The sequence below is a fragment of the Cloeon dipterum genome, chromosome 3, assembly GCF_949628265.1.
Source record: "Cloeon dipterum chromosome 3, ieCloDipt1.1, whole genome shotgun sequence".
Taxonomy (NCBI): Eukaryota; Metazoa; Arthropoda; class Insecta; order Ephemeroptera; family Baetidae; genus Cloeon; species Cloeon dipterum.
Genome location: NC_088788.1, coordinates 4,692,645 through 4,709,299, shown reverse-complemented (window position 1 = coordinate 4,709,299; position 16,655 = coordinate 4,692,645). Strand labels below are relative to the sequence as shown.

The 16,655-nt window shown below is 39.1% G+C and overlaps 1 protein-coding gene across 4 annotated transcripts in view; it reads right to left on the bottom strand.

The window, feature by feature from the left end:
- GABA-B-R2 (gamma-aminobutyric acid type B receptor subunit 2) overlaps positions 1-16,655 on the bottom strand; it is a 162,239-nt gene that overhangs the window by 5,565 nt on the left and 140,019 nt on the right. For 2 of the 4 annotated variants that reach the window (XM_065483636.1, XM_065483640.1), the window contains 10 exons: positions 9,471-9,704; positions 9,344-9,404; positions 8,316-8,550; positions 7,416-7,656; positions 4,208-4,330; positions 3,255-3,365; positions 2,837-3,061; positions 1,537-1,722; positions 1,379-1,475; positions 604-709 (listed from right to left, as the gene is read on the bottom strand). In XM_065483636.1, the coding sequence (XP_065339708.1) occupies positions 604-709; positions 1,379-1,475; positions 1,537-1,722; positions 2,837-3,061; positions 3,255-3,365; positions 4,208-4,330; positions 7,416-7,656; positions 8,316-8,550; positions 9,344-9,404; positions 9,471-9,704 (1,619 nt within the window). The remainder of the gene's footprint in view (positions 1-603; positions 710-1,378; positions 1,476-1,536; positions 1,723-2,836; positions 3,062-3,254; positions 3,366-4,207; positions 4,331-7,415; positions 7,657-8,315; positions 8,551-9,343; positions 9,405-9,470; positions 9,705-16,655) is intronic. The other 2 variants (XM_065483638.1, XM_065483639.1) reach the window with 2 other exon arrangements.

The following is a 16,655-nucleotide window of genomic DNA, read 5'->3' as shown; positions in this document are numbered from 1 at the left end:
TGCTATTTTTTGACGTGCTGAAAACCAAAATCGGTTCAGCCAATCGCCGTAGAATCGTGAAAAACTATTTTTTGAAATAAAAAATATTTTCCAACGTTTCTACGGCGAATGGCTGAACCGATTTTGGTTTTCAGCACGTCAAAAAATAGCAAATTAATTAAAAAAAGCAAAATAGCTAAATTGAGTCTGAAATCGCAGCAAAAATGCCTTAAAACCGCTTAAAACAAAATTTTTAAGAAAGTCTGTGGTTGCGCCATCTGTTGGTGGCTTGAATAACTAAGGGTTTATGCAACTGGTCAATTGGATAAAAATACAAAATGAATTAATAAACATTTAAGATTTTTTTTCACACCAAAAAATGTGAACAATATTACTTTTTTTAAAAATCTAATAGTCTTAATTGCTTTTGGATTATTTTCTTTATATTCTAAAACAATTTTTTGGATTTCCAAGCTTCATGTGTTTTTATTCCCCCGTCATGAAGCCTTAACAGGGCAAAAATCGTTCCTAATTAGTAGCCAAAATCACCCCATCGTCAAAAATGCGTTAATAAATGAAACGAAAAAAAATGACTAACTTTAGTATTTAAGGGAAAAGAATTACCTCTGTCCAGGAGTGTCCGACTGGTTGGCAGGGTCAATGCCAACTTCTTGACAGGAAGCCAATGAACATAATGAGCTGATGTCAGTAGTTTCAGTGCCAGAGGGCGCTAATTAAGAGCAATGGAAAAAACAAACATGTTGGTTCTACGCAATTTTATCCGATCAACAGACAACACCCACCTCACACGCACGCCACATACATACCTCGTGCGTGTGTGCGACCAGTGTCCAACCAATAAAATTATTAAATAAGACAGATACCGGCTAAGTATGTACTTAAAACAATTTGGTGCAAAGTGCGAGGCTGCAAAAATATTTTGTACGGTGGGATGCAGCGGGCGAACCGATTGAAAAGGTCTGTTAGTTGGGGTGCGTTTGTCAGCAAAAGAGCGGCGGCGTTCTAGATCAAAGGCACTTTCACGAAGCGCTCTTTGTGCGCGCGACAAACACACAAGGGCCACAAGCAAAACATACGCGCGCTCACACACAAATAGAGAGTGCTTTACTATAGTTTCGCGAAAGCTCTCGCTTCAGCTAATCGAAACGACATATACATGCCCAATTACTTCCTGGATTTGTGCAGGAAAAAATAAAATAAAATCATAAAACAATAATTACAATATATATCAATTTTATTTCGGATCGAATAAAGAGGTGGAAATAAATAATGATGTGTACAATAACCAATGTAAAAAAGGTAAACATAAACTTTTTAGATCTATTTATAGTAGAAAAGTGTCAATCATGCTGAGCGGTGCGCGTAACAGTTTGCATACCCTCTCTCCTGGGAGCAGTATCTTTGGGCACAGTCAGTCTAGAAGGCGGATCGCCTGGCAGGTCCTCCGCGTCAGAGCCCAACCTCTGAATTAGGGCCTGACAAATTGAGCGAACAATTAAATCTGGTTATCACAGCCAAAGACAAAATAATATGTACCTGAAGTTCAGTGTCTCTTTCCCTGAGTGTTTTTCTGAAACGCTGATTCAGTCCCTTGGCATCCCTGAGTTTCTCCTCCATTTCGGACGTTGTTGAGTCCCTCCTGGCGTTCTTTGTCATGGGCTTCAAGGTGGCCCTCAGCCTCTTGTCCATCGACCCCTGAGGGTTTCGCCTCAGTTCAATTAACTGCGGAAGAGAAATGAAGGTTTATTAATAAAGATGCACATGCTTTTGTCTCTAATTGGCTTGGAATTTTATGTCATTTTTATTTTCAACGAAATATTGCTGTTTTTAAAGATAAAAAAAAGAAATCTATTTTGGTCAAAAAGAAGTTTTAACCCATTTTAATCAAAATCAAGGAGCATAAGAGACAATTTTTAGGCTAATATAGTCGTTTCCGGGGATGAAATAAGTTATTTTATTTGCCAAAAAATCGGTTATAAGAGATTTTAAAAGGCCCAATAATAATTAATCTTACCATTTACACAACTTAGAAAAATTTATGATGTTTTAAAAAAGGAATGATACTGCAAAAGCCTGGAAAATGCTTGTTGCCAATGCATAAACTCATCCCTTAGGATTCAGTTAAAGCCTAAATTGATCTAAAAATAAGAAGCACTGTAAATTTTGGAGAAAATTGGCAAAATTTGAGCTTTTATGGTAGGAAGGTCCTTTTTTATTATTGCAAATTGTGGAACAAATTGTTTATCGATCGATTGTTTATGGCATCCAACAATTCAAATAATTTTCAATTGTTGCCCTATATCATTCCACTTTAAATATCACATGATACGAAGTTAATTGAGCGGCATTTTTATTATTTTTTTATTTTATTTTAACTAGGTGGGCCAATAAAGTGTGATTTTAATTGCTTAGAAATAAATTTAATAGAATGGATAGTAATTATTTCAATTCAGACGTTAAATGCATATCCCTTACATAAATAATTATTACATCTAAAAATAAGAAGAAAACTCAATGCTCGTGTCAGAGAAATTCATAGTTTTTGAGCACAACGAGGATGAAGCCTGTTTTTAATTTTATTTATCATGGTTGCAGCTTTCAAATATTACATTTTATATTGCTTACTTAAAATTAGTCCTTTAACATTAAAAAAAATATATAAAAACAACCCAAAAAGCAGTAGTTTCTTTCAAAGATGTATAAAACTGCGATGAAAAGCAAGCGTAGAAAGAAACAGAGTATTCTTGTCACGACAAAAGCATATTTTCTTCGTCAGCTCCATTTGCATTTTTCTCTTAATAATTCCACATTGTTCGCGAAGGGAGCAATTCATTACCTTTGGCACGAACACAAGGCACAGGGTGCCGGTGGTGCAGAAGATGATGAAGACAGAGATGATGATGAAGGAGGCGTCCTTCTGGTCGCTCAGCACGAACGAGATCGCGGCCCCCATCACGCACATGATCACCACGTTGTACACGGACATGCCCACGTACTTGCTGTCGTTGAGCGCAGGAATGCTCACGTGTCGCGTTTCCCACGCGAGAAAAGCACCGAAGATCTGGTTCAAGGAGACACACATTGCGAAAGCAGCAAATTAATTGTACTGCGGGATAATTGCTACGCCGCGCTCGGACACAATGGCGCGCAAAATGGGGCAAAACGCACTGTTTTCTTTTCATTACTAAGCCGCTGACGTCGCAAGGGGAGAGTTTCTCATTAAAAAAGGAGAAAAAGAAAAGCTGGTTGCTCACCAAAAGGAGTCCCTTGTACGCGTAGATGCCGCCGATGAAGTAGGTCATCTTGTTACTTTGGCAGTATTCGTTTTCTGGAATAATCACTGTGTCGGGACTGGTTGCGTGAGGCTGTGAAGAGAAAGAAATAAAGGGATGATACAAACTTATACGCAATTTATTAACCGTCATGTAAAAACTTAAATATTTTCATTCCATCCCTGCTGGAGCAATCCTTTAGTAAATTAATTATTTTATTTTGTGTATAGAGAAAGTAAGATAATTTATGTACATGAAAAACATATTTTAGACTGAGAGGTGTCAGATAATTCAATTTTAATTTAACAAAATTCACAGCAGAATATTAATAATAACAGACAGCAATTTCGCTCAAATATTTGCCTCAAAATACCAACAGCTCAACAATTCACGCAATACAATTTAAAAAGGTAACAAAATACTAAATACTAATTATTTATTATTAAATTTATCTGAATTTATTTTGAAGAGCTCACAACTGCGAATCATTCATGGGATATTTTAGATTTGATATTTTGCTCTATTTTGGCTTATTCATTTATTTGTTTTGCTCAGGTTGCAAATTATACCGTTGGTTTTTTGGTTCAAAATTTTCGATTTCATTGGCACATACGAATTTTATTCTTCACAAGTTCATGCCATCAATAACCTTAAAAAATTGATCAACCAAAATTCACACAAAAACAAATATTATAAATTCTGCTGAATTTTAGTACAATTAAATTCCCCAAATGTTGTTTCTTTCGGGAAAAATTAATTTTCGAATACATTTTATTTAGCCGCATGGGTTTTTGCGTACACAGATGAATAAATAAATGAATAAGCACTCAATTTTAAAAGCTTACACGGCATAACGCTTTTTGTAGCAAAGCAAAATAAATCGTAAACACAAACAAAACGCTGAATGCGACAGAATAAAAATGCTGCTTCCTTACGTAGGACTCCATCTGCTTTGTCTCCCTGTAGAAAGGGTCCGTGACCTGCCAGGTGGTCATGATTGCCACGTCGATCATCAGCAGAATGCCCACCACCATGAACAGCTGGTAGTCTTTTATCACCTACAAACACAGATTCAAAAATGCAGCAGCCGGACCCTCTTTTTTCTGAATAGCATCCCCCCATTGCGTGGCTGTCTAGATGTACAAAATACGGGAGAGAAAGAGAGGAAAAAAGTCTGACCCTCGGCAACGCGCGTGCGATTTTTTATGCAAATGCTATACCGCCGCCGAGCAATATAATATTATCACAATGAATGGACACACTTAATGAGCGGCTGGGGGAGCATTTTTGTCCGAAATTCGCCTCCCTAGAAATTAATGGAAAGTAGCGACCATTCAAATTCGCAGCCGCTGCCTCGCGCTTTTTCAATAAAAAGAGCCAAAAGCACGCGCGTCGATCTTTTCAACTGACCCTCTCTGCTCAATTTTTGTCCTCTTTCTCTTTCTCCTTGTTTGCTCGTGCCGAGCGCGTTTTCAATTCTGCGTATTATGTGTCGTGAATGTAATTTGCATCTGGTTTTCAGACGGCGATTATACTTTGTGCCGCCGGCGGATTATTCAAATGGCGTGAAAGCGTGCTGACGCCGCCGCCACCGCCGCCGCTGCTGTGAACGCAGCAACGAGTCAAAAAGCCATAAATAGTAAACGCAATTTTGCGGTCTCTCCAACGAGACATACATTTTTAATGAAAGCCTGGACATTCTAGATAAACAATTGGAATTTATACTCTACAAAATTGAAATTTCTACACCAGGCTCGTGTTTAAATGAAGTAAATAAAACATTTCTTACTTTTATTTGGATAATAGTTACTGTCAACTATTTCCCTTCTATTTAAATTGACTAAGGTAATTAAAAGTGAACAATAAATAACTGTCCATTCCTGCAATTTACTGAAAATCGTCGCAACAATTTTTTTAGCTTTAAAAAGGAATGATACTGCAAAAGCCTGGAAAATGCGTGTTGCCAATGCAAAAACTCATCCCTTAGGATTCAGTTAAAGCCTAAATTGACCAAAGAGGCACTGCAATTTTTTGAGAAAACTGGCTGGAAATTTACCGTGCTTTTCAAATGGTAATGGCTGTCTCCTTACTTGAAATCCGATTTAATTTCAAAACCAAGAGTTTCCCCAATAAGTGGCATACACCGTTGAACAGATCTCGACGAGAGGAATCGGAATATGCCAAGAAAATATGTTCAAGCACTGTAAATTTTGGAGAAAATTGGCAAAATTTGAATTTTTTCTGTAGGAAGGTCCTTTTTTATATTGCAAATTGTTGGACAAATTGTTTATGGCATCCAACAATTCAAATAATTTTCAATTGTTGCCCTGTATCATTCCACTTTAAAACAAAAGACCAGAAATATGATTTTTTATTCAACCCTTGCAATACAGCCAACAATGGACAAATTTGCTAATTTTTTAATTGATCTACTTTCGCTGCACTTAATATTGAAAAAATGCCTCTTCTAACTGTATGCAATATATTATTTTTTCACTTTGGCTCTTTCAGCCGAGCTACAATGTCATTTTTCGCTCTTTTCTCGGTGTACATGCACAGATGACCTCTCTCGGCATTGGCCGGCATCAAAACCAACCAACAGCGGCTTTTTTGTGATTTGTTTTTTTTTATCATCTTGACACAAATCATCCGTGCACTTTTGTTTAGTTGGAAAAGGAAATTTGGCGAGCTCGAAAAGAGGCCGGCATATGTATATTGCATACCTGGAAATGTCACGAGAGCTGCGAGAGGAAAAATGAAATTTTTATTCACAACACAGAGGCAGCACTGCAGGCGGCGTGCTCCTTTGTAACCTGCTTTTGCCAGCACAGCACAGCCGGCGCACTGCATGCAAATATGACACACGAGAACAAGGTCGCCGCGCGTATTCTTGCTCGACCCCGTGTCTGGGACAGTGAAAAATCGTCGTCGTCTCTTTCTCTCTCTCTCTCTCGCGACGAGACAGTGAATAATTCTGTCTCTCTGCGTATAGTAATGGTGCCCGGGCGAAATGGACTCGTAAAAATTTCATGGTTTCACGAGTGGTTTTTCAGGGTAGAGAGAGCACACTCTGAGAGACCGAGCGAAAGGGTTGAAGATTGGGTTAATCATTCAAAGTGCAATGCAAATCTTGTTGAGCAGGAAGCAAAAATTTTAATTTTTTGGACTAGTTATTTTTTAAAATGTTAAGGTTGGGAAGAAAGTTCACACATAGAGGAAAGAGACGACCACCGAAATGATTAAAATTAATTAATTTTGATCATCGGCACTATTGAAAATTTAGTTTGCTAAGGAAGGAAGAAATCAAGCAAAATTACTTACAAAATTAAATATTTTAAAAGCTCTTAATCACTCTTTAAAATAAAACACGAATTCAAACTCTGATAAGACATAATTAAATTTATAGAATAAAGACTAGACCCGCAGTGAAATTGTTCCAATGCTAAATGATTGATTGAGAAATATAAATTATTGTCCAGAATTCAGTTTTCAATCTTTAAATTTAATTTTAAAAGTAAAAATCAACAATTTTTCTGCTCTCCCCGTTCAACAAAAATGCTTATTACATTTTCCTCGGTCTAAAATATTAAATAAGAGAGGTAAATTGCGCATAAACCGATTTGCAAGACCTTTTACACTTCCCGCACGCATGTGTTTGCACAAGACTGTGTGTGTATATTGCGCTCTTCCACAAGAGCAAATTAGAAAATCTTTTTGCCGGATCTCTCTAGAGAATCATGCCGAGTTAGATTCTGTGTACTCGAAGCGACCTGGCAGAAGCCGAGGTGTATTATTTTATAAAGCACTTAGGAATTGTTTGCCAAGAGCGCGCTCTCTGGCAAACGGCACATATGTAAAGGAAGCCGTGTGCTCTCGCAAAAAGTCACTTAAAGGATAAGAAGCGGTGAATTTACACAAGGCAGTGTGTTTCTTATGCAAGCCTCAAATGTGTTCCACTCGAAAAATTCACCGGCCGCTTCTTGCCGGCAGACTTTGTGTGTTTTTCTTCTTAACAAAAAAAAAAAAAAAATCTGGCTCCTCAAACAGAACGAGATGAAAAACGACTTTTTCATTTGCAGCTAACATTCCTCTTTTTTATTATTATAATTACGAGTCCCCTATTGTTTTGTGCATTATTCCGACCTTTTTGTTGAGTTTTAAGTCAGTGAAGATGGAGTGCACGCGCCACGTTTTCGAGAACATGGAGCCGAACGCCAGCGAAAAGCCAGACATCAGCAGCCACGCCCGCGCCGTGCAGATGTACGGGAAGCTGGAGACCGACGTCAGCTGGCTGTCCAGGCCCAAGAAGATGACGCTCAGGTAGGTCAGCATGCAGCCCACGATGATCATGTTGTTCAGGTACGGACTGGACATTTTTATGTACCTGCAAAAGCAGCAAAACGGGTTTGGAAATTAAAATTTTTCTTCTAGACTCAAAGAGAACACAGACGAAATTTTTATTTTTATGTTTCGTCAAAGCAGAGGAGTGAAGGTGCGCATAAATGCAATTTTAATCCGCTTTTCATAGCATAACGGGTCGTTTGGTTAAAAAAATGGTGTGAAAACTCGCATAAAAAGTGCAGCTTGCGGGCTCGTAAACACGGTATAAAAATTTCATATTTGTGAGATGTAAAATGCAAAAATAATTACACTTTCCAGCCAGCCTCATGCTGAACCGCGAGTTCAAAAACATTAGCATGACGGCCTTTGGCGTGAAACTCGAATGTTCAACATTAAAATAGCACGCCTCAAGTATGTTTGAAAAAGCAACACACAGATTCGACCCCAAAAACTAGGTTTAAAATCCTCATTTAATTTCCGTAGCGGTTTAAAAAAATTATAATCTAATTAATATTTTAAGATGACCGTATTTTTTAATGTATGGCACTTATCTCTTGTTAGCAGACTAGGAATCATTTGTTTTTAAATCTAAAATTTTTAGTTTTAGTATAAAATGCAAGGAACGTGTATTTATAATTTAGTTTGCATTTTACGTAAAGACCTGGAAATTTACTTAGCACTTATGGTTTATCAGTCACGCACCTCTGGTTGCGGTAGGTGATGTTGATGACGAGGAAGATGATTGCCATTATGATGCCGAGGGTGCAGATGGTGGCGAGCAGCGCGTATAGCTTCAGGTCGATACGCGTGTGCTCGATTAGGGTGATGGTGCGGTCTTTCGGCGGTCCGCGGCCGTGCCACTTGATCGGCTCACCGAGACTCAGGTCCAGCTGCTCGGTCACTCCGTTGAACTCGCCAATCTTTACTTCTTCGCCATCTACCAAATGAAATCAACTCAAAATTTAAAATTTTTCTCTATTATGCGCTGAGTTTCCAGAATAAATTAATCAATTATTGCATGGATCATAAAAGTGGGAATTTTGAGCCAAGTTTAGTCTGAATTTTTCGCTACTTTAATTTAATTTTCAATGTTGGAAGTAAGTGTAATTATTGATTGATTTGTAGTTTGCTCCTAGAAATAATTTTCCGCTATTTACAAATTAATATTCAATTAAAATACAATCAGTAGGTCGGTTAAATTTCCAACATTTCCCGGTATAAATCGTAATGGAAGCGCAAATAAATTCATTTTCATTTCCCGTATTTATTCCCCGACAAAACAAGAGAGATAGGTAAACAAAGAATTAATTTCCATCAGGATGCCTGTGTGTGGCGCATTTCTCTTCCGCTGGCCTAATTTTACAGAATGTGAAGCGAGTGAAAAACGGCCTCCATCCATCAGAATCTCACGTGCATGAGCGAAAATTCCCCAAAATTATCCAATTACTACGGTAAAAGAGTATATAAATATAAATTTTTTATCTGTCAAGGTACGTTTAGCATGAGCGGATGGAGCAGCCACGCCAAAAGTTTGCATTCGTAATCCGTCTCCGGAAGCTAATACCCTAGTCACAACTGTAACAAAGCCGCACTCGAGTGCGTTGCGTAATCCACTTTATGACGAATAATTTACACACGAAATCCCTATTCCTTTGATGATACAATGCGTTTAAATTCGATGTTTTGCATAGGAAATAATCATCAAAAATTCAGTGAATATATTTTTTTACCTTGAAACTGTTTCAGTAGAAAGTTGGCCTTCCTCTCATTGTTGTAAAATCTCACAGGGCCCTGAAACCAAACCAGTTAAACAATTGAAATCAATTTTTCCATGTAAATAATTTTTGCTTTTCGTACTGTGACTCCTTCAAAGCTGGTGTTTCGGAGCGCCTCGAGGAACAGGTTTTCCCAGAGGACGTCCCGGTAGTGGAAGTCGGACACGGTTTGGTTGGGGCGGAAACGGTGGATGGCCCTGGCCACGTGTTGGATGGCCAGGGCCACCGTCCAGATGCCGTCGTAGGTGTAGCCGTGGAATCGCGAGTACTCTCTGCCCCGCCGTAAATCATATTCAGCCTTATACTCATCTGCGGTCTGAAAAATACACATAAAGGTTGGTCAGTAAGTGATTTTAAGCCTCATTTTTACATCAAACCAGGGGGGGCCAGATGTGCGGTAAAATTGGTTCACACTGCGCAGATCCAAGATGGCGTCTGAATGGGGGAAACAAAAAGCTCTCTTTGGATTGCCGTGCGAGTGTCAAGAGTTTGTTTTTACGATCCAAAATTTTCCATCGTGGTTTTTTAAATGATTGTAAAATCCCTACGCATGCAAGGCATATCTCTAATTACGGCCATAAATTCATAGAAACAATTCACTGTCACGTCCAAAAATTAAGTTTTAATATCCCCCTTATTTAAAATTTTAACCCTATTATTTCTTAAAAACTCAGAACACATCCAGGGGTAAATTATTTGGATTTGAATTTAAAACGAATCTGTCAGTCAAACGTAAGAAACTTGGAACCGCAAATTCCAAGTTTAGTGGGCATAATTTATTGCCTTGCCTGCCTCTCCTTTTCCCGCATGAGAGCGAGGCTGCAAATCTTCTACACATTTAACTATGTTGCGCGCAAAAGGGAGAATTTAATTGAATCTCGAGTGCCTAGCTCCTTCTCTCTCACTCCGTCTGGCCTTTTCACCCTTGCGCAAAACTGTTTTTCAGGAGCATTTAGTGGATCTTAAAGTAGCTGTAAGCTGCTTATTCCAAGCGTCTAAGCGACTCTTGCAAAGGTGATTAGCGGCTCAGGGAGCTGCACTTTGCGCTAAATTTTCACCGCGCGGATTCAGCATTCGTAGAAAAGTTGTAAGGTGCACGCGCAAAGCAGTTTCAACTTTGCTCCGTGGCAAATTAAGTTACGATTTTCTTACACCGAGATTCGCTTGTCAGCAGCAAAAGTTGCGCTCTCCGCAAAATATGTATGTGAATAGTTTTGCCCTTCCACTTGCCACGCGAGGGAAAAGAGGACGGAAACATATATATATATATATATATCCGTTTTCAAAGTAACTCTTTGCGAAATACTTTCGCGCAAGTTAAAAGCTCAAACGCTGAAGCTATTTCCTTTTGAAGCATTCGTGTATCGTGTCTTTTTAAACATTATGATAAGCAGTGTATAAATGTATCAAATTAAAGTGGAATGATACAGGGCAACAATTGAAAATTATTTGAATTGTTGGCTGCCATAAACAATTTGTTCAACAATTTACAATAGTAAAAAAGGACCTTCCTACAGTAAAAATTCAAATTGTGCCAATTTTCTCCGAAATTTACAGTGCTTGAACATATTTTCTTGGCATATTCCGATTCCTCTCGTCGAGATCTGTCCAACGGTGTTATTGGGGAAACTCTTGGTTTTGAAATTAAATCGGATTTCAAGTAAGGAGACAGCCATTACCATTTGAAAAGCACGCTAACTTTCCAGCCAATTTTCTCAAAAAATTACAGTGCTTCTTATAGGTCAATTTAGGCTTAAACTGAATCCTAAGGGATGAGTTTATGCATTGCCAACAAGCATTTTCCAGGCCTCTGCAGTATCATTCCTCTTTTAATTAGCAGTTATTTTGGCTGGTTGGAGAAATTATTACAAAAATATAATTTCTCCTTGCTCATTTTGTATATTTTTCAAAGTGAAAAAGGGGCATGTGAGCTTTTCGGCGGGTGAGCGACAGTTGGCTGGGCGAGCCTTCTCAGGTGGATAATGTTTAACACGTGTGGCTGGCTACCCCTGGTTAGTTATGCAACCGGTGAGCAGCGACGAACGGGTCGGCCCCGCAGCGACGGCAATCAAGGCGGAAAATTGTAAATCACGCCAAGGGTGCAAACGGGCCGAAAAATAACCACCGCAAAAAGCGAGCCAGAGGATTATGAAATGCGGCGAAATTCGAGCGCGAATTTTTGCTCCTTTCGCAAAACGCACACGGGCCTTCTGTTTCAAGTGCAAAAACGCGGCTTTTCGTCTGTCGAGTGTCCGTTTTACAGTACTTTAATTAAAGCTGTCCGGGCGCGCCCGGTTCCCAGCAGGCCTCCATTGTTCCACGCGCGAAATTGTGTTTTCGTTTGTTAGAGCAGAAATTCTGACGCGCATAAAAAGCCATAGAGGAATGAGCCAGGCTCCAATTTGAAATAAAAAGACAATTTCAGGTTGAGGGGAATTTGGAATGAGCTTTTGTGTTTTTAAAATTTTATCTCTGCGCTTATTAAGAGATGTAATAACACGCTGTGTATCTTCTGGAATTGTTTGCTTAGTATGTTTTGAAAGAGTTTGAGGTTTTTTTAATTTTTAACGAACATTATTTTATTTTAATCAGCGGAAGCCAGATGTGCGAGAAAATTGGTTCGCACTGCGTAGATCCAAGATGGCGTCTGAACGTCGGAAGCAAAAAGCTCTCTTTGGATTGCCGTACGAGTGTCAAGAGTTTTTTTTACGATCCAAAAGACACAATTAGTACAAGTAATGCAAATTATGCGTCACAATATTGACCAAAACTTGGTTCTTTTCGCGCATTTTCACGTGACCGTTTTTTCGCGCAATTTCCACCGGACGCCATATCTGCGCGTCGCACGAATCTGGTCTCCGCTGATTATAATATACAAATAAATGAGCGTTCTTTGCTTCAAAATTGAGACCGATTTATTTTTTCGATATCAATCTAACGGATTGTAAATCCTTTATGCGGGATAAATCAAGATTTCCAGAAGGGATGAAGCTCGTATTCCTCTAGAAAATAATGAGCGCCTATAGAGAGTGATTTTAATTGTCCTCAATCGCTACGCAACTTGACTCTTGTATCCACAATATTTTTTTCTGCGATTCCCGCACTCAATTAAAGTGAATCACATATTAACGAGTCTTTGGTAATTTTCCTCTATTCTGCAAAAATCCAATATAGTATTTTGAATTGCCTCTATTTCGCAGGCTGACAAGCGAACGGCACATGGGAATTACCTGGAAACGAAATGGGAGCAGCCGCAATTAGCGAAATCACTGCGCCGACACAACGAGCGAGCCAAATGAGTTTACATAATAGCCGCGTGCCGTGTGGCTGCGTATGACGGGGATAAAAATAATAATTCATTTCAATTAGCACAGCGAAACTCTCCCTCCGAGAGCTAATTTGCAATCAATGTCTGAGTGCATTAGCCACAGGAAAGACTAATTAATGCAGATGGGTGCTCGCTGCATTATTAATTAGCTCTCGTGCGTGTGTGAGTTTCCGTTGCCGACTCAATTAGCGAACTCATCGCGTATGTCGCTCGCACTTCTCACATGATGGACGCCCCCGCTGTCAAGCGTACGCGTGCAAATTTATACAGATGCACGCACGCACGCAGCATATATTCGTTTTTCGCACTGCCTCTCTCTCGGCTTCTAATTTGTTTTGCGAATGTGCTTTTACAGCCTTTTGAACATTTTTGCTCCCGTTAATTAACTCATTAAAGTTGCCGCGACTATGTGTACACGCAGCATCATGAAATTGAAATTTTAGCGAGTTAATTAGTTGCGCGTACAGCGGGACGGCAATGGTGGAATTGAGGTTTTATATATGGAGCGGGGGTGGGCCGAAATAATTATGCACGTGGGAGAGCTCAGAGAGGATTCAGTTCAAAATTTTCATTATTTTACATAAAACCAATTCTTTTATGTTACAAAAAGAGTTGGCCCGATTAGTGGCAGTAAAAGGAACTCATTTTCATGAAGCATAACTTTAAAATTAAATTATTCTGCAATGGTGAAATACTCCTATGTATTTAGAGCACGTCATACCATTTTTTTAAATGAAATTTTAATTTCAAGCTTTTTCAATTCTGAATTTTTGTCTGTGAAGTTATTTGATGCTGGAATACCCAAATATTTTAAGTGCAACTGAATTTATAAATGATGGAATTTCGCAGCGGGGTCTAGGTTCTGTGGAGTATGGCGCGAAAAACCGGTCACGTGAAAATGCGCGAAAAGAAGCAAGTTTTCGTCAATATTGTAACATAAATTGTATTACTTGTACTAATTGTGTCTTTTGGATCGTAAAAACAAACTCTTGACACTCGTGCGGCAATCCAAAGAGAGCTTTTTGTTTCCCACATTCAGACGCCATCTTGGATCTGCGCAGTACGAACCAATTTTATCGCAAATCTGGCTCCCGCTGGAATTTCGTACATTCAATTTAAGTTTTCCTGCATTTTGGCTATCAATGATTTTTTATTGGTTCATATTTGGAAATTTAAGGAAAAGTACAAAAGGGTTGTTGCTGTTTTTTTGCAATACTTTTGTTATTTAGATATTCACTCTCCATTTCAAAGCAAATAAATTCATTTTTTATTCTTTATTCAACAGCTGTTGAAATTTCAAACCACCCAAGGCTAGTTAGTTTGGCTGACCAGAAGAGTTACATTATTTATTCTATCTCAATTAAATGCCGCAGAGAAATACACACCTGCGTATCTGCATATTTTTCGCATTACTTATTCTCACGATTCTCACGAGAGAATTTAGCACCATTACATATCTTTTCACCTCCATTCATTTGTATTTTTAACCAGTTAGCTATATATTGTTCAATCGAAATCATGATTTTATCTTACATCTACATCAAAAGTGTGCGGATGTGGAAAAGGAGATTGGTCGATCTAACATTTTGCTGGAGAGTCCGGCAGGAAATGGATGAAAAAGGGCCGTGTTGGTTAGTTATCTGACATTCTGGTTCGGTCCGAGTTGGGCACGCTGCCACAAAATGCGTGGTGATCAACCCCCGCGGCTGCTGCGGCTCGATTGCTCAAGTGGCCAACCCCTTCATCCCCCTCGACAGCCACCGCCGCGATCTTTTTAACAGTGTTCCGACCAAAAGCAGCGAGAGGCACTCGATGGCGCGGAAAAGGCGAGGAGTCGGTCAAAACAATAAAATAATAGAGCGGGCTGCCTCGGGGGCGGCGGAGGCGGGCAGGCGGCGGAAAATACGACTCGATGCCGGCGTCCAGAAACTCCGATAAAAGTTAGATGGCATCAAGCAAGAAATGCCACATAAAATCAATGGGGAAATTGGATTTTGCGGTGAGGAGAGAGAAAGAGAAAGAAGGGGATGTTAATACAAATGAAAGAGTGGATTAACCACTAAGCTGGAGTTTCATTAAATTGAACAGTATACCACCTAGAAAACATTATTCTGGCTATTTTCTCTGCAAGTAAATTAAATTTGGAACGAATATATACATGGAATTTAACCTATAGAGAAAAATAGAGGTTCCACTGCACGAATTTAAAAAATCAATTCACCAGTTGCAAAACCCCAAGTGTTTGAAGCCGCCACTAGATGCCGCCACCGTAGACTTTCGATTTTAACCATTTCCGCTGCGATTTCAGACTCAATCTAGCTACTGTGCATTCTTCAATTAATTTGCTATTTTTTGACGTTTTGAAAACCAAAATCGGTTCAGCCAATCGCCGTAGAATCGTGAAAAACTATTTTTTGAAATAAAAAAAAATATTTTCCAACGTTTCTACGGCGAATGGCTGAACCGATTTTGGTTTTCAGCACGCCAAAAAATGCAAATTAATTAAAAAAAAGCGAAATAGCTAGATTGAGTCTGAAATCGCAGCGGATATGCCTTAAGACCGCTTAAAACAAAATTTTTAAGAAAGTCTGTGGTTGCAACATCTGTTGGCGACTTCAATAACTAAGGGTTTATGCAACTGGTCAATTGGGGGAATATTTTGTCTTCGCATATGTATAAAAATTAAATCACTTTTGGAAAGAGCTTTTAATTTTAGGCGTGATAATTTTAAACAGTCGTATACGTCATGTTTGATTTTAATAATTGCAGCTGAGCTTGCCTAAACCAATTAAATATGGCAATTCTAACTTCGTTCTCGTGAAATTCATCCCATTTTGGAACAGTTGAGGCGTCGTCACCTGCCTGACTCTAATCATAGTCAAAGTCAGAATTGAAACATACATTAGCCCATGATCTTGTGTTTAGTCGTGACAGGTGATGTGTTTTCTGACTCGGATGTGATGTTGCGCATGAATTTGCAGTAATCTACCAAAATATAATGGAATTAATGGCAACCGCAATTTGAGGCAAGTTGCGGCACCATTCCTTCTTGGTTATCGTTTATGTGAGACACCGCCAAATCGTCTCAAAAACTCTGTTTACACGTTCTTTCGGATTTGCTTGTGCATGGTAGCGAGGAAGACCATGTCTTAATTACTCCTAATTCCAGCATCTTTTCAACCCCTTCATGCAAAAGCTCTGAAATGTTTTTGGTGGAATCGATTTTTGATTAAAACTATTAGGAATATCATGCGTGTTTGCTTGTTAACTGATTCAAAAGTGCGTGAAAGTGAAAATTTAAATCTTTTTAAGTCGGGTTAAAGTGCTCTTTCCGTAAATATAGCAGCTCGCTGGCTGAATTTGTGTTTCAATGTTCTTTCTGTTTCGCTCGATGCTGAATCGGCTGCATGCATCGGAGGCATTTTCATTCATAAATAATTCAACAATGCTTTCGTCAAGGGGCAGCTTTGGAAATTGCATAATGGAATATATGCTTTGCTTTGCCTTCCCTGACGGCCGAATTTGTATTCCGGAATACAAGATGAAGGGATTATATGCCTAAAATCTAAAGCAGCTCAGAAATTGTAATTTTAAAATTTGTCTCGCATTGTTTGTCACTATACACAGAGGTGAGAGTTGGGATCGATTAAATTTGCATGAGCCTCTTTGGATAAATTAGCAAGTTGGAGTGAACAAAGATGCGAGAAGCGCCAATTAATAAAACAATAACGCGCGGTGTGTGTATATGTGTGTCAGACAAAGAGACGGCTCTTTTCAACGGGGCGAGGCGAGGGTGCGGGAAACGCCGTCTTTAATTTGTTCCGCCATTTGTCAAAAGATGAAGAAATTAATGTTGCCACGAGGCAGCACGTGTACTGTACACGAACGGCCGAAGGTAGTGCTGCAGCTTTTTGCTGTGGCGCGCGTCGGCGGCAATTT